This window comes from Opisthorchis viverrini (genome assembly GCF_000715545.1).
Source record: "Opisthorchis viverrini unplaced genomic scaffold opera_v5_16, whole genome shotgun sequence".
Classification (NCBI taxonomy): domain Eukaryota; kingdom Metazoa; phylum Platyhelminthes; class Trematoda; order Opisthorchiida; family Opisthorchiidae; genus Opisthorchis; species Opisthorchis viverrini.
The window spans coordinates 1,178,408-1,199,050 of record NW_008751672.1 but is presented as its reverse complement, the minus strand read 5'-3'; the positions used below and the strand labels follow the sequence as shown (position 1 = coordinate 1,199,050).

General features: G+C 43.6%; 3 protein-coding genes across 3 annotated transcripts in view; 1 reads left to right on the top strand and 2 right to left on the bottom strand.

The window, feature by feature from the left end:
* Positions 1-1,716: 1,716 nt before the first annotated feature.
* T265_01484 (hypothetical protein) lies at positions 1,717-10,486 on the bottom strand (the record flags this gene model as incomplete). The annotated part of the gene is made up of 2 exons (XM_009165525.1): positions 1,717-2,726; positions 9,961-10,486. 2 exons carry the CDS (start codon positions 10,459-10,461, stop codon positions 1,764-1,766), a joined length of 1,464 nt encoding a protein of 487 aa, XP_009163789.1.
* Positions 2,532-13,353, top strand: T265_01483 (hypothetical protein; the record flags this gene model as incomplete). The annotated part of the gene is made up of 2 exons (XM_009165524.1): positions 2,532-2,678; positions 13,267-13,353. The coding sequence occupies 2 exons, from the start codon at positions 2,532-2,534 to the stop codon at positions 13,351-13,353; spliced, it is 234 nt and encodes a 77-aa protein (XP_009163788.1).
* Positions 13,354-18,332: 4,979 nt separating this feature from the next.
* Positions 18,333-20,643, bottom strand: part of T265_01481 (hypothetical protein) — a gene marked incomplete at both ends in the record, with an annotated part of 11,068 nt that continues 8,757 nt past the window's right edge. Inside the window, 3 exons of the mRNA XM_009165522.1 lie at positions 18,333-18,862; positions 19,482-19,635; positions 19,747-19,861. Of these exons, the coding sequence (XP_009163786.1) occupies positions 18,622-18,862; positions 19,482-19,635; positions 19,747-19,861 (510 nt within the window). The remainder of the gene's footprint in view (positions 18,863-19,481; positions 19,636-19,746; positions 19,862-20,643) is intronic.

Genomic DNA, 20,643 nt, shown 5'->3' with positions numbered 1-20,643 from the left:
TTCGGATCACAAAAGTAATTGGGGCATTTACAAAGTGATGTAGCGCGTGCAACAGCGCGAACTATTGGCAACAAGCTGCTTGTCAGTAGTCTGACTGCATCGGACGTGCGTTCATGTGTTGAATAACGAACCTAAGCGTGCTTTCTGTATCGCCATTGGGATGTTTCGGATCACAAAAGTAATTGGGGCATTTACAAAGTGATGTAGCGCGTGCAACGCTGACCTGCCTGTACAAGCTCCAATGAGTACTGAACACAGTTTAACTTTTGGAGTCATATGCACGAATTTTCCCTGCAAGGGGGTGTGAAACCCAGTCGGCTAGATCATAGATCAATCGAATTTCTGCCTGCCGTCTCATAAAAGAATTACTCAAACATACATGATGCCAAATCTCGTGAAACTCTTTTTCATTCTTCGCTATTGTTGCATGACACCCCGTTTCAATTCCTCGGCCGTATGAGACCTACAAAAGTGATTTCGTCTGACTGAAACCTTATCGTCGGAGTTGGATTCCGAACAAAGAGTTGTACACATTACTTGCCAAATTTCATTGTATAACAGGTGAGGCAAGCTGTTTGTACGGATGTATCATCATGTCGTAAACTCGATTTGAAACATCAAAAAGAACTGGTATGTGGTTGTCAGTTAATGTCACCGAATGCGAATTTATCGTCTGCTTTTAATCCGGTTTCGCTAAACGGCTATTTAACACTAACGGATTTGCTCACCAATCCATGATAGAGAGAACATTATGGCGTCGGCTGCTGAAAAGTCATATTTCTCCCTAAAGAACTGCTAGAAGTGAACGAGGACATTAAGGCCTTCACAAATTTACTTCCTCGTGGTTCTAAGCAATGTGACCCTACATCCACTTCACTCACCGGTGCATTTAGCTTGTATTCAGATCCAAAAACTATGTTATTTTCGTGTTTTTTAAGTAGTGCGGCAGACCTGTCAACACAGGTCCAGCCTTACACTGAGAATTAGACTCTCTTTCAAACTCGACACTTCCGGTATCCGATCTGATGCCATCCTCGTCCGCCTTCTTTCTGCTTTCCCAGCCAGCTATTCTTGGATTTCGTTTTTAATTTCCAGGCAGTATTCAGAAGAGTCTAGTACTATTGTAACAAATGAGTTTTTTTAGTATATTCATTCTAGAGATGGTCACTCAGATTCCAATTCCCCATCTCGCAAGTCAAGTGTAGTTCTTGGCCAAAGTGCAAATGAACCACGTGCCGTATTTACCTGTTGAACACACCTCGTCGTGATCAAATCACTCCTGGACAAGTTTCACACATACAATGTCGCCTTAACGTGTTTTGGGTACACTAACGTCCCGCGTACTCAAGGTATGCTGAGTACTCGATATCAGCGGTTCCTGTGTATTCAGGAGCTAGCTAAGGTTGGGCTGATTCTTTGCAATCTTACGAATTACGAGCAGGCAGAGAACGAAGGTATATGGAAACAAGGTGTGGGAACGATAGCATAGTGCTCACCGTATATAACCAAATTTGGGTTTTACGGGGGCAAATTACTGTCCATAGACATGATTTGTTTGTTAAATATGCAATTAGAACAATGGACTTTAACACCTGTAAGCCATGTTTTGGTAGCCACCCTGGATCACCCTGTTGTATCTGGGCAATACGTCCACACGCGCTTATTATTCCGTATTTTCCTTTATCCGTTTAATCAATTAAAAGAATAATGTGATGCCAAAATTTGGTATATCTTTAAGAAACATAAATGACTGATTTTTAGCTTCATTCTCTTTCAACCTCGTCAGTATGAGTACTACCAGCTTCGGTAGCTAGGCCAGCCTCTGTCGTCACTTCTTGAAGGCTATTCACCAATTCGCTTGGCTCAATTTTTTCACCCATTTTTTCCTGTGAAAAGTTGGGCACTAGAACCGAACTACCGCCAACACTGAGCTTTTCCGGACTGGCAGCTTTAGTTTGCTCTTCCATGGCAGAGAGGGTTGTCATGACCGGCGATTCAGTGGTTTGCTGCACCGATTCTTTCAAAAGTGCCGCAGTCCTGCTTTCCTCGGAAGTTGTCGATTCTTCCGCTGTTGTGGATTCTTCTTCCGCAGTTGTGGATTCCTCCGTGGTTGTTGTTTCTTCCGCTGTTGTGGATTCTTCCGCTGTTGTGGATTCTTCTGCAGATGTAGTTTGTTCTGTAACCGTGGTTGCCTCTTCGTTCTCCGTTTTCATTTCCTCAGTAGACGTTGTTACTACGTTTTCAAGTGTTGCACCCACGCTTACTTCATTTGACGCCCGGGCAAAGCTCTTAGGTACTGTGGACGAAGGGGTCGACTTCATTGGCCCCGTAGTAGACGGGGTTGTCATTGTGGTCTCCACAGAAGGCGTAGTTGCACTAGCGGACCCGGCACTGGAGTGCACCGTTGCTTTGTTGGAGAAACTGAAATGCCGTGGTGTAATAAGGCATGCGTAGGGTAGCTGGTCAGAGCAGTCTCTGGCTTGCCAAGTAGATTCACGAAGGTCGAGGGCGAGACAATAAGTGTATCCATCATGAAGTTGTTTGCGGTCCTGGCTGGTCATGCCAAGTATATCTGGCTTTCCAGTGCGGCCGTCCGTCCAACTCAAGATAACGTGGTCACTATGGGTATTCTGGTGCATGTTATTCACGGAGTACCGAACCAAACGTCCTCCAGTCCAGTAGGAACCTTTTGGTAGGGGGCTCAGTAGATGCGTAAGGGCAAGAACCTGAAAATACAAGATTGGCAATTGGGGTTCTTACCATAGACATGAATTCGTGCAAATGAACACTTGGAATTTGGGGTCCCTTTGCCGTTTTTCTCAGTTTCGCCTGCAGGTTAGATGAACACTATGAAATTTCACAGCTCATCTGAAATAAAGATTTGCTATCTTTTTGAAACGGTTAAACAAACGTTTAAATTTTGCTAGCTTTGATCGCAAGAGGATAGGCGGGCATTTGTTACGCCCTGTGCCATTCGATCTCATTACTTTCACGCCAGCTCATTAAAACGTGAGATTAAAGTTGATATATTGCTGCGGGTCGTGGTCCCCCCTATATAAAATGAATATTAAATAAGCGCGAAGCTCAGAAGATCGACTTCAGACGCCAAGGAATTCCTGTGGGAATTCTCGTGTGAATCGGACGTAGTTCTGTTCTTCGTTTAGGTGAACTATGTTCTATACTAGCTAATAATATCCGTAACTCAGCGACTACATTTTACGCGCGACACAGGTCACCGACGCTTTCATCCGACTGCGAAAGTTCAAAGGCTCACGCCAGTTCCTCTCCCCGTGAACCTACCTGAGTGAACGCAAGTTACGATAGCATGTCTGTCCAGCTGTCAATCTGTAGATTTTCCAGTTCCTGATTGTTTCTAGTCTGAAGCCAAATTCTGGCAGGTTCTACAAATTTGTGAACAATAGGTCATGTATCAAGGCGGACACAAGGGAATCTTGAACCGTACTTCGAGGCTGGTCATCCTAACTAATCACTCAGGCGCCACACACCAGAACTTAAGGGGCAGACAGACACTGACAAAGTTTGTAACTTCACACGAAGCTGACGAGGATTTTTAAGTATTATCATGTCTGCCGGGGAAATTTCTGATTGACCGAAGAAAACAAGTCCTTTGAAAGTGAAGAATAATCCAAGTCACTACAACCCGGACATTTGCTCACTGGTGCCAGTTCGTGAATTCCAGGCACCTGGACAGATGCAAGCTGAATCAGCTCAGGTGGACATTCTATTGATTGTTTCCAGCATTCATTTGGACCACACTGAGTTACGCGCCTAACACCAAAACACAAACCGTTCAAATGGAGGTTTATCTACCACTGCGGTACTATGAATAAAATAATTATAAAATTGTACAAACCTCAAATCGTGGGACTACGCCGGTTACTTACAACCGATTAGGGAACTTCTAATTTGTAGCACGATCCAAAAGTCTACACCGAATCAATGAAAATTAGCTACCAGTTGGCCGAACCACGTGTTGATTCAAACAAATACAACGACAAGGCCTATGAGCGGATTACGTTCGGTAAAAAAACAAGAAAGATGGCACAAGAGCAAAATCGAAACAACAAAATGGGGAATAAAGTTGTACACAAGAATAAAAGAAGAAAAGGATCAACACGTTCAATCAGATTTTCGAGCGAAGAAAGACATTTATATCATTTCCTTTTCAGCAACTAGTAAGGCGATATTATTGAGCCCAGAATGCACCACAAAAAAGGCACAATGAAAGTAAAAGGTTTCATATTCACGAACCAGAGTTTTGAAAAATGAGAAAAAATTCAATTCGTGTTATTTACTCGTGCCTTATTAGGAATGTGTTCGCTTTTAGGCGTCTTGCTTGAATGTTTCCCGAATAATGCCAAAATCAATGATCCTGGGATGGTCCTGATATTGAATGGCTGCTTTACGTATCTAGATTCCAGCAATAACCGTCAATGAATCATTTTATAAATCGCACTTTTCACCGCGGTTTTTAGCAACCTGTTGAGATGGGACTTTACGGTCTTCGGGAGCTTCTTTAGGGTGATGTTCTTTACGAGTAATGTACACCATCTTGTATCCCGAAAAGGATGAGAAATAGATTTAAAAACAGCCAGATTTTCTCAGTAAGGTCGACCATTATCCTTCTCCAACTTTCATTCAACTGGCAAAGTTTTTCATTCAAACAGCCCTAGAGGGATAGTGGAGTGCTTCTTCACACAGAAGCGCCTCTCTACAGAAAACGCCATATCCATAAACCAATGAATCTACCAGCGATCGGAACCGGTTTCACCTGAATTCACTACTCATTCGTAAGCACACGACCCAGTCTCAAATAAATGAATCCTTTGAATATTTGTTGAATTTTAAAAATCCGCTAAGATTTTCAGTTGACAAATAGAATGATCTATTGTCTCATCCTGATACGAATTCCAAGGAGATCTCAAGCCGATGGAAATATACGATAAAAGTGATTATTCACACTGACGGAATATGTGGCTGACCACAATGCAAGACACCGCGTTCGATTGAGCGTTTGAACTTCGTCAATTACGCCAAGTGGTTCTTGTCACTCCCGAGTGCAGAATTTTAATGATAAATGTTCACTGTCGGCTGATGAATGCATCACAATCTATAATCGACCAATCGTATAGATTCGGTGCACTCCGGTTCAAACATTCGATAGAGTTTAAAAAAATGCTCGCTGCGCAATAATTGATAAAATAATAGATGGCAGTTTACATCCAGGGTAGTTTGAAGGTTGCCGATGAGTGCCTTGTCACCGCGTCCGTACATGGTGGTTTGACTTGCGTTTCTGCATTCGCCTGTCACATCCAACTACACCGAAAATCTCTTGCGCACTGCCACAGGTACTGCCACATGTCGTGTGCGAAGAGTCGTATGCAGAATCAACCGATTGACCCATTCCCCAGTGTAACACAAACGAATAAGGCCGGAGTTGGAACTGGCAAAGTGCCCCACTGTGGTCTGTACTTGTCGAATAGGGTGGGAACAATTAAGGGGTTGAAACTCAGAGCGAAAGCAAAAAGTGATCTGATGACCCGCGCTACGCAGATGACTCATCCAGGACAAACAATGGCTGACCAGAGCTAGGCATCACTCAACTTGGATTCCACAACGACAATCATAGACGGTCATCTGTAGCACAATTACTGGCTTCACACAGCGAAATGCCTCTGGTTTCAGGAAGGGTCATTTGTGGATATATATGAACTATGCTGAATTTAGTCGAACGGAAATCAGGACGATAGAGTGCGGCGCATGCATTGCTGGTCACCTGAGGATATTTGGGTAATTTGTTGGTGATTTTGTGGTGTAGGTGAAGCTAGGCTAAAACGCTAGCAAATGCTTAGGCTGTGGATTCTTTTGGACATGCACTGATAACCACATCGACAGTTACAACGACCGATCATTTCCCAACTACCGACACTCGAGTGGTCATTGCGTTTGTGCTAGTGGTTTTTGCACTAAAAAGTCCGGCCTCTCGCTCGACGTGTATTTATGTCAATGTGTAGCCTGTACGTTCAGATCACTGAACACCAACAATGGGAATAAGCCTGCCATGTTTGATGAGTGATTTTATCAACCCTTGTGATGATCCCCACACCGAAAGGAAATCAAAATGCTTCAAAACACGCGCTCTCCACATATCTTTAAAGAATACCAACTAACCTGGTATGCTGAATAGAGTGTAGAAAACTGTGCTAATAAAATCTTCGTCACTTGTTTTCGAACCTGAAAATTTCCGCTATTCTCCATTGACGCAAGAACGAGTGGAATGCACGAAAAGCAGGTTCAAAAGAGTTGTGCCTCACGGTATATTTGATTAACCTGCTTTAATCCTTTCAATTGATAAACAAACGCGGGAACGTCATTCGACGTTTGGGTTCGAAAAAATTCATCCGTTCCTGATACTCTAATCGAAACGACTTACGGTGTTTCATGTTTTCTGCTGTATTAGTTAGAACCTACATTCTTGAATGCGAGTTTTCATTGCGCCAATAAGGTATACTTTGTACGTTCCAGTTGAACTGCTGCCTTGAAGTGATTAGGTGAGAACTGCAAATATATTGGTGGATACATTGTGTTTCATTGATCCAGTTTTAGTCAAGATGATCTCATGCTAAATAGAACTCTTCATATTAAAAAAAATATCCACTCAGACCGGTACTCTGGTACCCTGTACTGTCAACTGGTGGTATTCAGTGCATTTCCTATAGCGCTCTTGACTGATAAAAGAGCAAACGCAAAGCGGTACGTTGTGGTTTTGTCCTAGCAAACCACACGGGGCCAAGCAGCCAATTTATCCCGAGGTCACAACGTTTTACGCAATGGAACAACGTAGCTCGTCGAATGCAGGAATACATTAGACCACTTATGCTAGTCTGTCTAACTCGTAAGGCCAGTATTAGTTTAGAGTGGTGCCGTACTCATGTCACGTGTCTGCGAAATTACGATTGGGCGAAAGAGAAGCGCCCACTTTAGGCTTCAGGGAAAAATGCCAAATGCTAACCTGAGAGAAGCGCCTGCTCAAATATCAGAGCAAAAATAGTAGTGGGTGGCATATGAATTTTATTTATTTCCCATCCGAAAATCTCCGAAGTTGGCCAGTAATCCCAAGACATTTATCAGGGTCCGTTTAAATAAAACTTTCGTCGAAAATGCGCGGAAAACTCTTGAATTGTAGCAACATATCCCTTTTGATCATTCGTTCAACTCGCTTATATCACCCCGGGGACAAAATTATGTTTGCCAGTTCAAGGGCGTACAATTTCACATCATTATTTGTGTTTTAACGAATAGACGCAAACAACTACTAGGTCCAACATAAGAGAGCAAGCGCTTTTTCAATAAAAAAAATGAACGACTGAAGTGCCACTCAAGCCTTGACTCTAAGTGGCATCATGTTCATACCAATCTAATGAAACCGTATGGTTGAATGGAAGGTCAGTATACAACGTTGTACAGCGGCTGATCGTCAGTGTCAACTAATCATTTTGAGTTTTCGGCTGTTATCTATGACCGCTGATAAAATACCTCCTAACGGGAGGTAAGAGATACTTCACACTTCGGACAAATTTCTGTCTTAGCCGCACTGTGATGTTAACTGGACGAACGCAAAACGTAGACTCAGTAAGAGGCAAGCTTGCATCCCAAGTATTATGAAGTTCCAGATTTCGTCTGGAGGTTTGCATGTGAGTGAACAATTAGCCCCAAACCTGTTCCTCCAGTCCTGGTTGTATGGGGTCCCCTGTGAAAGTTCTCATGCGTATCGGTGAAGCTACTCCGAATCTTATCTCTAACCGTAAGATATTTCTATCGAAATCTTACCTCCATAACCAAATTATTTTCATTCGAGCCCTAAGCATCAAATGTGTTGGTGAATGCATTCCGCTTCAAACTCTAATCGATATGAGTCAATGACAATGGGTAAACCTTTGAAGCATGATGTGGATCACCACCACTAACGAGTACGGTTTACCCATTATGGTGAACTTATTCAGTAACTTGACGGTTGCTTTGCCAAACATTTCAAAATCTAATACGGAGTCAAACAGACCGAGTTGACCCCGGGTGTTTACAAAGGCGTTTGAAAGTATCAATAATTTTTATGAGCCTTTTTGAAATAAACAGTTTCCTGGCCAAATGGTGCTGAAAATTGGGGGCATATACCTAGTAGATGGCCTTGAATAACGTATTGACTGCCACTTAGTAATTTCGAACTAGCGAAGCACGAGGAGTTTTTAATTGTTAACTTACTGGTTCAAACGGAACGAAGCACAACAAGAAAGCACTACATGAGCGCGTTGCTCAAATAAGACAAGTTGCAGTGCATTCAGGGTGAGGATTTTCACTTAGTAAGTTCAAGCTAACGAACCTCGAGGAATTTTTCATTGTTAACTAACTGGCTAGAATGGAAAGAACCATGACGAAAAAGCACTGCATGAGGACGACGCTCAAATGAGACAGGTTGAAGTGAATCCGAGGACAGCAACTTCACTGACTGACCCACTACACTCATCAAGAAGAACGTCCATCTTACTACGAATATTGCCGTCGAATATAGTAGTAAATTCGAGCGAGAAAGCCCAATGATGAAAATATAGGGCACTATATATTGATGAGTCAAAATACCTAGGTTATCCACGACGAAACTGAGATACTGATGACACCATATTGATTCATTCATGAATTATTAATTCATGGGCTGATTTACGTGATACTCTATCGACCATAAACACATCGTGTTTGCTCATGTGTATACCTGACGAAGTAGGTTGGACAGGTGTAATAACCTCTGCAACACCACTGCCGTACTTCGGCACGAACTCGCCCAAATTTAATGCACATGGGTAATCATGGTACCCACAGGTGATCAAAATACTGTGTGGACAGCGATCGAGCTTGCGAATTCCGGAAACATGGCTTCCACACGTTAATAGATAAATTGTTCCGATAATTTGTGGTGAAAACCTAGTATTCATGTCAACTGGAGTTTCACATTTCTACTTGATCAAAACAAGTAACGTCATCATTATCACATATCAACGCTTGTGACAAATCTGTTCTAACTGGCGGGAGGGATTCTGTGACATAAGGCCGTTGGGAGCTTTACACAATACTTTGTTGCACACTAGTTGGAAACAATGCCTAGATTGGGGTTGTTCCCTCGTAAGTCACTGAGATGCCAGAAAAACCAATCAACCAGTATGCACAAGTGGTAAAGGCTTTAGATTTCAGTCAGTTTGACACCAACTCAATTTGTCATTCAACACTTATTTGAAAACACACATGCAGTTTGATGCTCAAGTAGCTAAACGAGAGTTTGGAAATTCAGAAACTGCCTAGCTGATGAATTTTGAAAGTGGAGAAACCGGAGGCTTTATGCAACTAATGTGCATTAGGATAACAATGCGAAGTTAATACTCGTGATATGTGTGGCAAACAGGGCGACTACGTAACAGAGCAGAGGATCTCATAGCCTGATTTAACTGATGAAGTCCAGCTGTACAGACAAACGTTGCGAATAATGTTCTCTACCGAAAACGAAGCTTTGACAGACTGGAATGTCTGAGGTCAGATAGAGAAGCAATGTAGAGTGTCTGTCAGTTGCACTAAAGGTAGAATTTTGCAACTCCTATACAACAAACAGCCATATTGTCTAATCTCAGTTTTACAGATAGGAAACCGCAGTTGAATGCCGCGGGTAATTTGAGGAAGTCACTGATGCATTGTATACAACAACTAACGCACACAAATCATGGTGAGTGAGGAAGCAAAGCGGAGTCACAAACTGGTAATCTGAACAGTGCTTCCATGGGAAATGGTCAAACCAGCATAGCATGAGACACTGAACAGAAACAGGGAAAGCATGAGGAAAACGTATGGTTGGTGAAGAATTTTCAGCAACCTTATTAGGAGTGCAATACGGATACTTACTTCGTGGCTTGAACCAACTGACAGCAGGTGCCCAACCATTTTTTGGGAGGATGTTTTTCGTTCAAAAGAAATGAACTGTTGCAAAAACGACCGAAATATAGAGTTTCTCGAACCACCAGTTTGCGATTGATAATTCGCGATACGTTCACAAGCAGCTTCAGCTTGTTCAGCGTTGACACCCCACGCATCGCTTCCTTCTAAACGAGTATTGGCGAGAATAATTCGTCCACGAACTTTCGAGGATTCTTGTGAAATAGCCACTCGATGACGGAGCAGCATGCCACCAGCCGTTTTTTCAGTCGTCATATTCGACTTGGGTGTACTCGTATTTTCTTCATTCCCAGTGTTAGAGAAAAGATTATTTACGACACCACCGGCAGTTCTTTCAGTGGTGGGAATTCCAGTAGTCGAGGTCGAGGAACCTAAAGTTTCCGGAGCCACAGTTGTGCTCGTTGACACTGAGACACAACCTAACAGCAACCCTATAGATAACCACTTCATTTGTACGACTTTAGTCAGCAAGAAGTATAGTTGACCTTTAAACTACGTGGTTAGGAGCAAGCTTTTATATTGCACTCTTTCGACCACTAGCGACACTTGATGAATCGATCCCTTGGTGGCTGCGCGTGCAACATTTTAGTGATATTGATCCCCGCTGCACAAGTCTTCCTTGCAATTCACCTGATGAAGTGCGGGTGCATACCACAAGATAAAACTCAGCAGTCTTACCTCTCTGTATAGGCCGTTTTTCCACCATATCTTTCCTTCACGTTGAACAAGGTCTGTAGAGCGTGATGCAAGAAACTGTGGATGATTCTGGTCCCTCAAGCTATCAATATGAAACCAGTATTTAATATATTAGAATGAATATTTCTAAAGCTTTGCATGGCCAGTGACATGGTGAAAATGTTGGGAACCATCATCAGCTTCACGAAACAACGGTCACTTCGCCAGGTCTTTTGTATTTGGTGCTTTGAAACGCCTCTTTCCTACGGGGTCTGACTTGGTGAAGTCCGGTAGGGTTGAGATGATGGGCTCAAATGCCTTCGAAGTGCTTCATCCTGGCTTATCCAGTCTGCCCGAACTGAGTCGGATCGGACTCTAGTGGCCATCGTTGCCCGTTGCTCACACAACTAGTGGTTAGCTTAGGTCCATTGTCGACTGTGTTATACTGTGAACTTAAAATGTAAGAATTTCCTCACGCATTTTTGAACATTAAATACCATCCCTGTGAGGTAATCAGGTCATTCAACTGGGATGATTCCGCATATGTTCGGTCAACTTGGATCAGAGGATGCTGAAGAAGGCTAAGTTTTAGCAAGTTTTCCCCAGATGACAGATCATCCAACAGTCAAATAGATATACTTCAAACTCGTCTCACAGACCTCCTCCAAGGAAATGCTGCGAAGTTTTTGAGGAATGATTTGAATGGGCGAAATTTGTGAATCTCCTGGTGTCTGTGACACAGCTTGTGGAGGAGCCATCAAGTGTTTGGATTTCGTACATTCCGCCCGTGCCAACATGACAGTATGAAGTGTTGAATTTCTTAAATTCACTTTGTGAGCTGGCAAAAAGGAATGTTCCGGGCGAAACGCGGCTGTCACATTGGTCCTTCGCGTTTTTTGTTATTGAAACCACTTGCTTAAAAAAACCACAGTGACAGAATGCTTAATTAAAAGTAAAAGTTGTAAAACTTATCTTTATGCTTCGGTGAGAGACGACGAAGTTTAGACATGTCAAATGCGTTTGTCCATTATTGTAATCCTCTGAGCTTTTGCAGAGTAAATCATATTGAACATCAGTTAGCCGCTGGAGGAAATTAAACAGCAGTTTGGTATAGATAGTTAGGGCGGTAATTGAAACACCTTTGGTTTTAGGTTGTGTGGAGTCAAAGCAGGCACTTAAGAATGAATTCACTTTTTAAATTAGACTCCTGAGGCGGCTCATACAGTAAAACGGGAACAAATTCTCATCGTCATTTTAAGGAAATGCTTGTGAGTGTTCACTAGTGTTTGTTGGGATTCTGTTAAATCCGATGCCAGGTCCGCATTGCTTTTTGTTCTTAATGAGCTCAATTTCAAACAAACTTCAGCAAAGGCGGCATCAAATATACACTCGAGGAGCAGTTTAAAACATCTCTGCGCGGCCCACTGACAACAGGATATCAAGTACGAGAGCAGTTCATGGAAATCGTTCACCAACTTGGTATAGACCCGCATACAGGTGTAGCGGTGATACTACTGATGTGGCGGCACGCGAGTATTATGTGTTCTTCGTGGAATTTCGCTTTGCATCTATTGAAAAAGGGAGATCTGTTACGAAATTCGTGGAGCCACTTTGTAACATTTGCTTGGATTTAACCGACGAATGAGTGGATTCAATGAATCTCCAGGAAAGTTCAAGAAGACGCGTTCGGGAGAAGATGGGTGTCCAGTTTTTTTAACTAAGATGCAACTTAGATTTTTGCTTCCCTGTTCAATACGTCGATTAGCTATCCGTAATCAGTTTGACTTAGAGTTTGATGTCCCCAGTCAAACAGGTCTCTTTACACTACTGTCCCCTCCGCCGAGGTTAGGAAGAGGAAGGTTGGCCAATATAAGGCCACATACTCGTGGAACACAGGTGATAAAGGCTATGAAACGTGAACCGAATCATCATCTGAGATTATACCAGGGGTAGCAGCATATATTTGTCACATATAGAGACCTCCAAGATATACAGGGATTAACAATACGTCGATTAGCTATCCGTATTCAGTTTGACTTAGAGTTTGATGTCCCCAGTCAAACAGGTCTCTTTACACTACTGTCCCCTCCGCCGAGGTTAGGAAGAGGAAGGTTGGCCAATATAAGGCCACATACTCGTGGAACACAGGTGATAAAGGCTATGAAACGTGAACCGAATCATCATCATGATTATCAGATGTTACAACCTCGTAATTGTCGTACAGTGGCTGTAGCTGCCACAGTTGCGTTCACCGATGATTCGGGGAGGTGGGGTAGGTAGCTGCGCATTGGAGAAGGGAGCTGATGAAGTTGTGCGTTAATACAGCACTATAGGTGGACTGTTAAGTGAGGGGGGTTGGAAGAAAGCTATGTATTGAAGGCAATAGCTTGGATGCATGAGCGCCATTGAGAGCGCGACTGGGCCATGTCTGACAACGTCTCCAACTATTGATATGGGCCGTATTGGGGTCCCCTTACAGGAAATGACAATGACCAGCGTAGCTGAGTTTGCTGGTAATCGCTTTCACACTCCGCTTCCAAGTCATCGTTTGACTGCCTCTGGCTCCCTTCCACCCTTAAGGTGATTGTGCGAAAAGAGCCCTTCGAGGAAGTCGGTCGACTGGCATACGCAGCACGTGGCCAAGCCAGCGCAGCCTATGCAGTGTGAACAGTTCATCTATCGAGCGTGTTATTTCTTCCGAATACCATTCGACGAACTTCAACACTGCTAATCCGGTGTTCCCACCGGGCAATGCTCCGAATCACTTGGTCATGTAAACACTGGGGGGAACAGGTCCAAAATATCTTACATCTGACCTTATGTAGTGTATTGTGGACCAACTCAGAAGAAATTAAAGAACGCTGGTGTGATCAAATCATTTTTCCGTGTTCCTGTGTGCCTCATCTAGATATTGATTAAAAATTCCTCAATGCCTTTTGCCCGGACGTTAGCGCCCTCCCCCCTGAGGTTTAAAGGCACCGAGCCCTCCGTGAATTGGGGTAGTTACATGCGCAAACCCTCCAAAATTAATAAAAAATGACATTTGATATGCTCGCTTTTCGGATGATGACATACTCGTATTCTTGCGAAAACGCTGTCTAAAACCGAAGGGTATTGTGCTGCTCCATTCAATTGGCACTCAACTTTACCGACTTTCAATCTTTAACAAGATTTGTCAAAGCACCCGGAGTACCACCATGACTATTTTTCAGGTGGCATGTCTGTCTCACGCACTAGTGCGAAACCAGTTCCTCTGGCTGTTGATATGTTCGCCGAGCTTGGCAAAGCGGCAAAGTTAGGTTCAGTTACTGCCCTGGACAGGCTACCTGAAGGGGATGATTGCAAGTAGTCCACCCAGAGGTGTTCTCTTTCTAGAAAAGTTCTCGCTACTGGTGGAGCAGTTAGTAGTGTTTTCTGAATGCCATTCAAATGACCCTTCAAAACCCACTGACAGAGGGCTGTGAATTATATTGCTTTGTAGTGCTATCACCATTCCAATAATTATACCGTCATCGACCAGTGACAACATGCATGAAGTCTCCGATCAATTCAGAAAGGTATGTGTATAACTTTCCTCCGCTGACGCGCGCACTAGTGCCCAGTTCCTCTGGCTGTTGATATGTTCGCCGAGCTTGGCAAAGCGGCAAAGTTAGGTTCAGTTACTGCCCTGGACAGGCTACCTGAAGGGGATGATTGCAAGTAGTCCACCCAGAGGTGTTCTCTTTCTAGAAAAGTTCTCGCTACTGGTGGAGCAGTTAGTAGTGTTTTCTGAATGCCATTCAAATGACCCTTCAAAACCCACTGACAGAGGGCTGTGAATTATATTGCTTTGTAGTGCTATCACCATTCCAATAATTATACCGTCATCGACCAGTGACAACATGCATGAAGTCTCCGATCAATTCAGAAAGGTATGTGTATAACTTTCCTCCGCTGACGCGGGACTATACCCTTTAGCAAGTGCTAAGTCCCAAATTTTGTTTCCCTGGTCGCAGGAATGGCAGGCTCGAGGCTGAAGTCCATTTTGAGAGTTGGCCGTGCTAGTACCTTCTTCTGAAATGCATGTAGAACAACTGAAATCAGCATTAGTCAATTCACTTTACCAATGCCTTGGCTACAAAACCGGACCTAAACAACTTTTAAAAAAGGGACATTTCGAGGTCCTGGAACGTTTAGAGCAGAACGACCAAGTTTTACTGTCCAAGCCGAATAAATGTACAAGAACTGTCTTGATGGATAAACCTGACTACATTGATTATATGAATAACATCCTCCCACACGGATCCGAATTTGACAAAACAGAATCTGAGAAAGACAAGACACCGGCAACTGAGAAAGCGGTGTCCAAAATATTACGTCTTACACAATCCATTGTCACAATCCCTCGGCTTTATGGTCTCCCAAAAATGCATAAACCCAGCCTACCACTCAGGCCGATTCTCGATTTGTCAGTCTGTTGGAACAAATCGGGAGATGCGTCCACATAGCCTGAGGCAGCTTTGATTTCGTCGACCAAATTAGAGATCTGAAGAGTGCTAAGCAATGTGTTTTTCCCTGGACATCCTGTCATTGTTTACTAACGTCCCACTCATTGAGACGATGTACTATGTATGTGCCTTGATTGATTGCAACGGTAAAGATAGGAAACGCATTCATTGTACGATCCATATCGTATTGTCGCTGTGCGGATGACATTTTCACATTTGCCAACAAAGCTATTAGCACCGCAGACGTGCTACGCGGATTCGGTTATGTCCACACTGATTTCAAGGATGCTATCGAGTGAGAACACAACAGACAGTAAATTTTCCTAAATGTCAGCATTAGGAAGGAAACTGGTTGGAACACAGAGCGCAAATTCCACAGAAAACAACCGTGGAAAAGTCACTAAATCCATTTCGATAGCTTCGTTCCATTGCAACACAAGCGTAACCTAACTAGATGTCTGACTAAGAGAGCAATGAAGATATGCCTCTCCAAGTGTTTACAAGAAGAACTAAGGTACTGGGAACGCGCAGTCTTTCAGAATGGATATCCTGAACAGTTCAAGACTAGAGAATTCGTAAAGCCCAAACCTAAACAAGGTTCATTTTGGAAGAAGTCCGTCTACATCAAACTCCCGCTCGAAGGTGACTTGGTTGCTGAAATAATTACCAGGCTTAGAGACTCAGTTGATACGACATATACCGCTGTCATCTGTGTTTGAGCTTCAGTTCCAGCCCCACTATCAGGTTCCGTCTGAAGGACAAATTTCCACGGCCTACAGCCAGTCTTTGTGTGCTCGTATCGAGTACCATATGGTGGTCGTACGACAAGGCATTTGTCAAAGAGAATGCGAGAACACAACCCCGTGTCTCTGAGTGACTAAATTACAATTACATCACATTTGGCCGAAAACAGTCGTCATCGACGAAGAGCAAGCCTTCGATATTACAGACCGGGTACCTCTGAACCGATCAAGACTGGTACGACCCAGACCATAATCGATCAAAGAGGCGATTAAAATCCGATTGGTGGATCAAGAACCTTGCTTCCAAAAGAAACCTGTGCGACCTCTGAACTTGAAGTGGCCTGCAAAAAACCTGGTCCCACAAAACTGTCTGATGCTGACGTCACTTACTTTATTTTCTCATACACTTTGAAACCAACATTTAACCTCTAGCAATACAGAATGGTCCGTTATAAATACATACATCATCATCATCATATGTTATCCATTCCCTAATATCGTGAAAGTAGTTGTATTGTACCTATTGGTCACGTGATGTGATGGGTAGTCTCAAGTCCAGATATCCTGGGTGAGAGAATACATTACCCAGTGAATTCAACGAATCGTTTCTCGTAAATACACCGGAAACTAACTACGTATTGGGCAGAGGTGAGCGACACAACGGTTTTGTTTGCAATGGTTTTTAGGCCCTGAAATGGGCAGTATTCAAGAACTTCTGGTCTCATGCCAGTTGCGTACAGCTGGCGGATCGGTGATCTATCAAAAGAGAGAGGCCTCGGCTTAACTTCACGAGAAAAAGTGATCCGTGGCCCTTATAGGGGAGTTGGTTTCTCAAAGGTTTTTAGCTGAATAGAGATATTTGAAAGCGGCTTCTCTCCCAGATGGTTTTCCCAAAGAAGGCAAATGTATCGGATTTCGTGGATCATAGATCATCCGGTGTTCGCTACTGAGCTCGTGTCTTAACGGCCAACAGTGGTTTGTGTCCTTCTAAAACCATAAGAATTCGAAAGGTAGATCTAGTGAGTAGACTATGTGGCGAAGAATTTGCCAGAAAACCCAAAAACTCCACTAATTTCCGTTTTTTATGAATAGTTTGCTCTACTGCGACTGGGCCATCATGAAACGCTCACCCTCTTATCCAAAACAACTCGGATCCCGAAGAGCCCACGCATTCACGGTCTCGCTCAACAGTTTCGATTGACGGACAGCTACTTGAAAAAACTCAGTAGTGTGGAATAAGTGGATTTCAAACAACGGAGAGTATTCTAATGGTAGCCTTGTCACGTTCGGCTGAGGAAGTTTTTAAGTGATGAAAATAGCTGAGTGGAATCGACAAGATTCCCCTGAAGACTAGAATCATCGCAAGTATTCTAATGGGAGAGTGATGGGCGCATGTTTCACTGATGTTCAACCTCGTCGCAAGTGCGCGGCTGGCGACTCATCATCATAATGAGGTTCGCCAAAGCAAGCCCACCAGTATATTTGACGTATATGGGTTAACACATCAGAAAACGAGAGCACCTCTGTAATTGAAAGATGTGGTCAGTTTACAGGAGTGTTCAAACCATGACTCAGTAGCCGTTCCGACTGTTTTGATCGATTGAAATGCCCATCTGAAGTTCTCAGACAATGCAACTGCCGACTGAAACCCAATGGACATATTCCGATCGAAACTCGATTTCAGTGCATGGATACATCAGGATAATGCATCTTGACAAGAGAGCACCACAGAATTTTGTCCAGCAACCGTACCCCTGTAGGGACGATCACTTCGCATCTTTCCACAAATGGTAGCAAAGTAGTCGATTGTTGCATGCGTCCACAGTAGGTTTCTTCTGACCGATAGTAGATCAAACGAACGACCTTTGATGATCACTCCAAATGACTTAGAATACGCTGTAGAGTGAGTACACACGTAGTCATGGTGAGCTAATACTTAGCAAATTCTCTGGCACTCATTAACCTGGCTAAGCGAAATCACTCCGTTCAGCTGTAGCACTCTTCCGGTGCCTAGCTGCCATGCCACCCGAAGGAAGCATGGGGGCTGGGATACTGCCAGGTTGCCCAAGCCTAGACAGGGGAAGTCGAGAGGCGGAGGCGGGATTCGAACCCCGGACCTTCCGTTCAGTATATTCGCGGCTCTTACCATTGGGCCGTCTCGCCCCAAATCACTCAGGCTATAATGTCGGTAGTAGATAAGTGACGGCTTACCAAGGATAAAGCATCGACGAATGCACTAGCCGTTCTGTAAAAGCCTTCCTCTTAAACAACCTATTTCGGTTGTCCGTCATCGCCAGCGCTATTCCTCAATACTTTTCATCTTAACATATACGGCAAAAGCAGGCTCACAATTATGACTTCCTGGATAATGTTCCAAAAATGGACTTCACATGACCCAAAAGGGGACTCAGAAGGCCCAGTTGTTTGATTGCAACTACGAAAACTACATGTGATCTTGTGACCCCCGGAAGTTACATCGTTCTTGCAAAACCTAGGCTGTACATGGAGCAGGTACATAGAAAAGGGGATATGGGACAATGTCAGGCGCCTCGTGCTGGCAGACACGACATAGCATTGACTATACAGAGCGAAAAAAATCATGAAAATAACGAAACATTCGTTTAAAACAAAGTCCGTTGCATCTAGATAAATCTGCCGGGAGAAAAACTGTGAGCAGAGAACACCACAAGAAACGATCCAGTAAATCAGAGGGAAAATGCCAAATTGGCCTGTTCCCGTAAAGAGTTTAGTTCATTCGCTAGCTGATCCAGATGGGAACATGCAGCGGTGAAAAAGTCCACGACATCGGAGGCACATAGCCCCGTGAACGTTTCACGAAGTCGATCTCCACTGACTCGTTCTGAATGTGGTTGGGAGCGGCCAAAGTCGGGTTCGAGTGTGGAGGGCAGAGACAGTGCCTCGGTCAGTGACATGAACTGTTCAATGCTATAAGTGAGATAAGAGAGGTGACTTGAGCAAACAGTCTAGAAAGTCGGTTCAGGCCGGTCAAAGAAAGCTCCGTAGTGAAACTGCTTTAGACATGAAGAATTAAGAGAGTACACCCGGAACCCCACGCACTTTACCTAGATTTCTGGTACTAGTAAGCATACAAGGGACCAGCAGGCACGATCATTTCAGCCATCCGGACATTGTCGCTTCATCAAGACTACTCAGACTGATGCTACACACCTACACGGATTTGTGATCTTCCGTGTCCTTGACCTTGGTCTCAGCAGAAAAGTTCTTTGCTGGATTGTACTTTAAAATAATAAAAAATGGGAACATCACGCCACTCGCAAGGACGCATGATATTTCCTCATGATTACCCCTCAAAAGAGAACATGGGGATTTGGAAAAGCAACTTGAAGGGCGATACCACTGAGCGAACGAGGAAGCGACGTCCATGATTGTCACGTAACAGCACTCGGTAAACTTCGAACCCTTCGGAAGGCAACTTAATATGATTGGATCTAGATGTGGTAGGAAAAAGTACCTGTTTTTGAGCAAAAGTAAGATTATTTCTGCCTGGAAACAGCAATCTGTTGACTTTGCACTGCAGACTTACAGGCGCTGAGAGTGACTCAACATAAGATTGGAGGAGGAGTGACATGAGGCCTCATCTTGAGCCAACTCGCTCTTCAGTTCATCCAACAAAACAAGAAGCTCCTCAGAGTTGGTGGAATCATTTAATCGCTGGAGAAGTTGGGGCGACGAGCAGTCTGTAAATGAAAATTGGAGAGGGATGTAAGATATCACTAGCGGTAGGATGGGTGGAATAACGGACAAAAATGCTTGAAAAGACACCAGGTGGACATCAAAACTGAACTTACTCCGGAGGATTTCTCGAACAGCGTTTTCAAAGTGTTGGCTGGCCGTCAGTCGAGCAAGACTGTCACGTTCAACTTGAGATGTTGAACGTGAGAAAGAGGAGAAGAGAACCAAAAGCTGAAATGAACGAGGATCGACGGATGGTGTTAGGTTCAGGACTGTGTAATCCACGAGGAAACCAAAACGACAAAAGGTAACCAAAGCAGCCCAATGTAAATAAAATGCGTAGGCATCAAATGAAAGGATAAGTTTCGACATTGGAAAAAACAGAGCAGACGTTAAACGCAAGTGTAATCGAAAGTAAACGGATAAAATGCCTGCATCTACCGTGCCTGATTTCAGTGATGAGCAGTTTATAAGCTAAGTAACGATGCACTGTCTGCTGACAATAAATGATAATCTCGTCAAAAAAATAAGGGAGTTATTTAGGTCCTATCCTCTTGGTAAAGTGTAATGCTCAACGCGTTAATGTTATTCAGCAAGCACCGTTACGCTGAGCAATGCATTAACCCCGCTACTATGCGCGACTCTATTATAGATTGTGTGGAAACGTGCGTAAATCAAGCGGTATTTGTTATTAGGTTTGAAGGATTCTAGCAATAGTCGCAGGTATTTAGCACACATAAGTAAGCATCCAAATCGGTCCGTGTATTGTACAATTATATGTAACTGTTCAGTGGCAATGCTACTAAATAGGTGTACTAAATAAACGAGGACGGAAGTATTGTACTAGTCGGAACCTGAAGATACCGACGTCATCTAATTAGACGCCTAGTTTCTTGTTGAACAGATCTACAGTTGTTTCAGAGGGGTTTGGTAAACAATCGGTGGATTTATTGCTGGGCAACGTTTCGCTTTTGACACAAAAGCTTCGTCAGGCCAAGTGAGTAAGTAAGTAG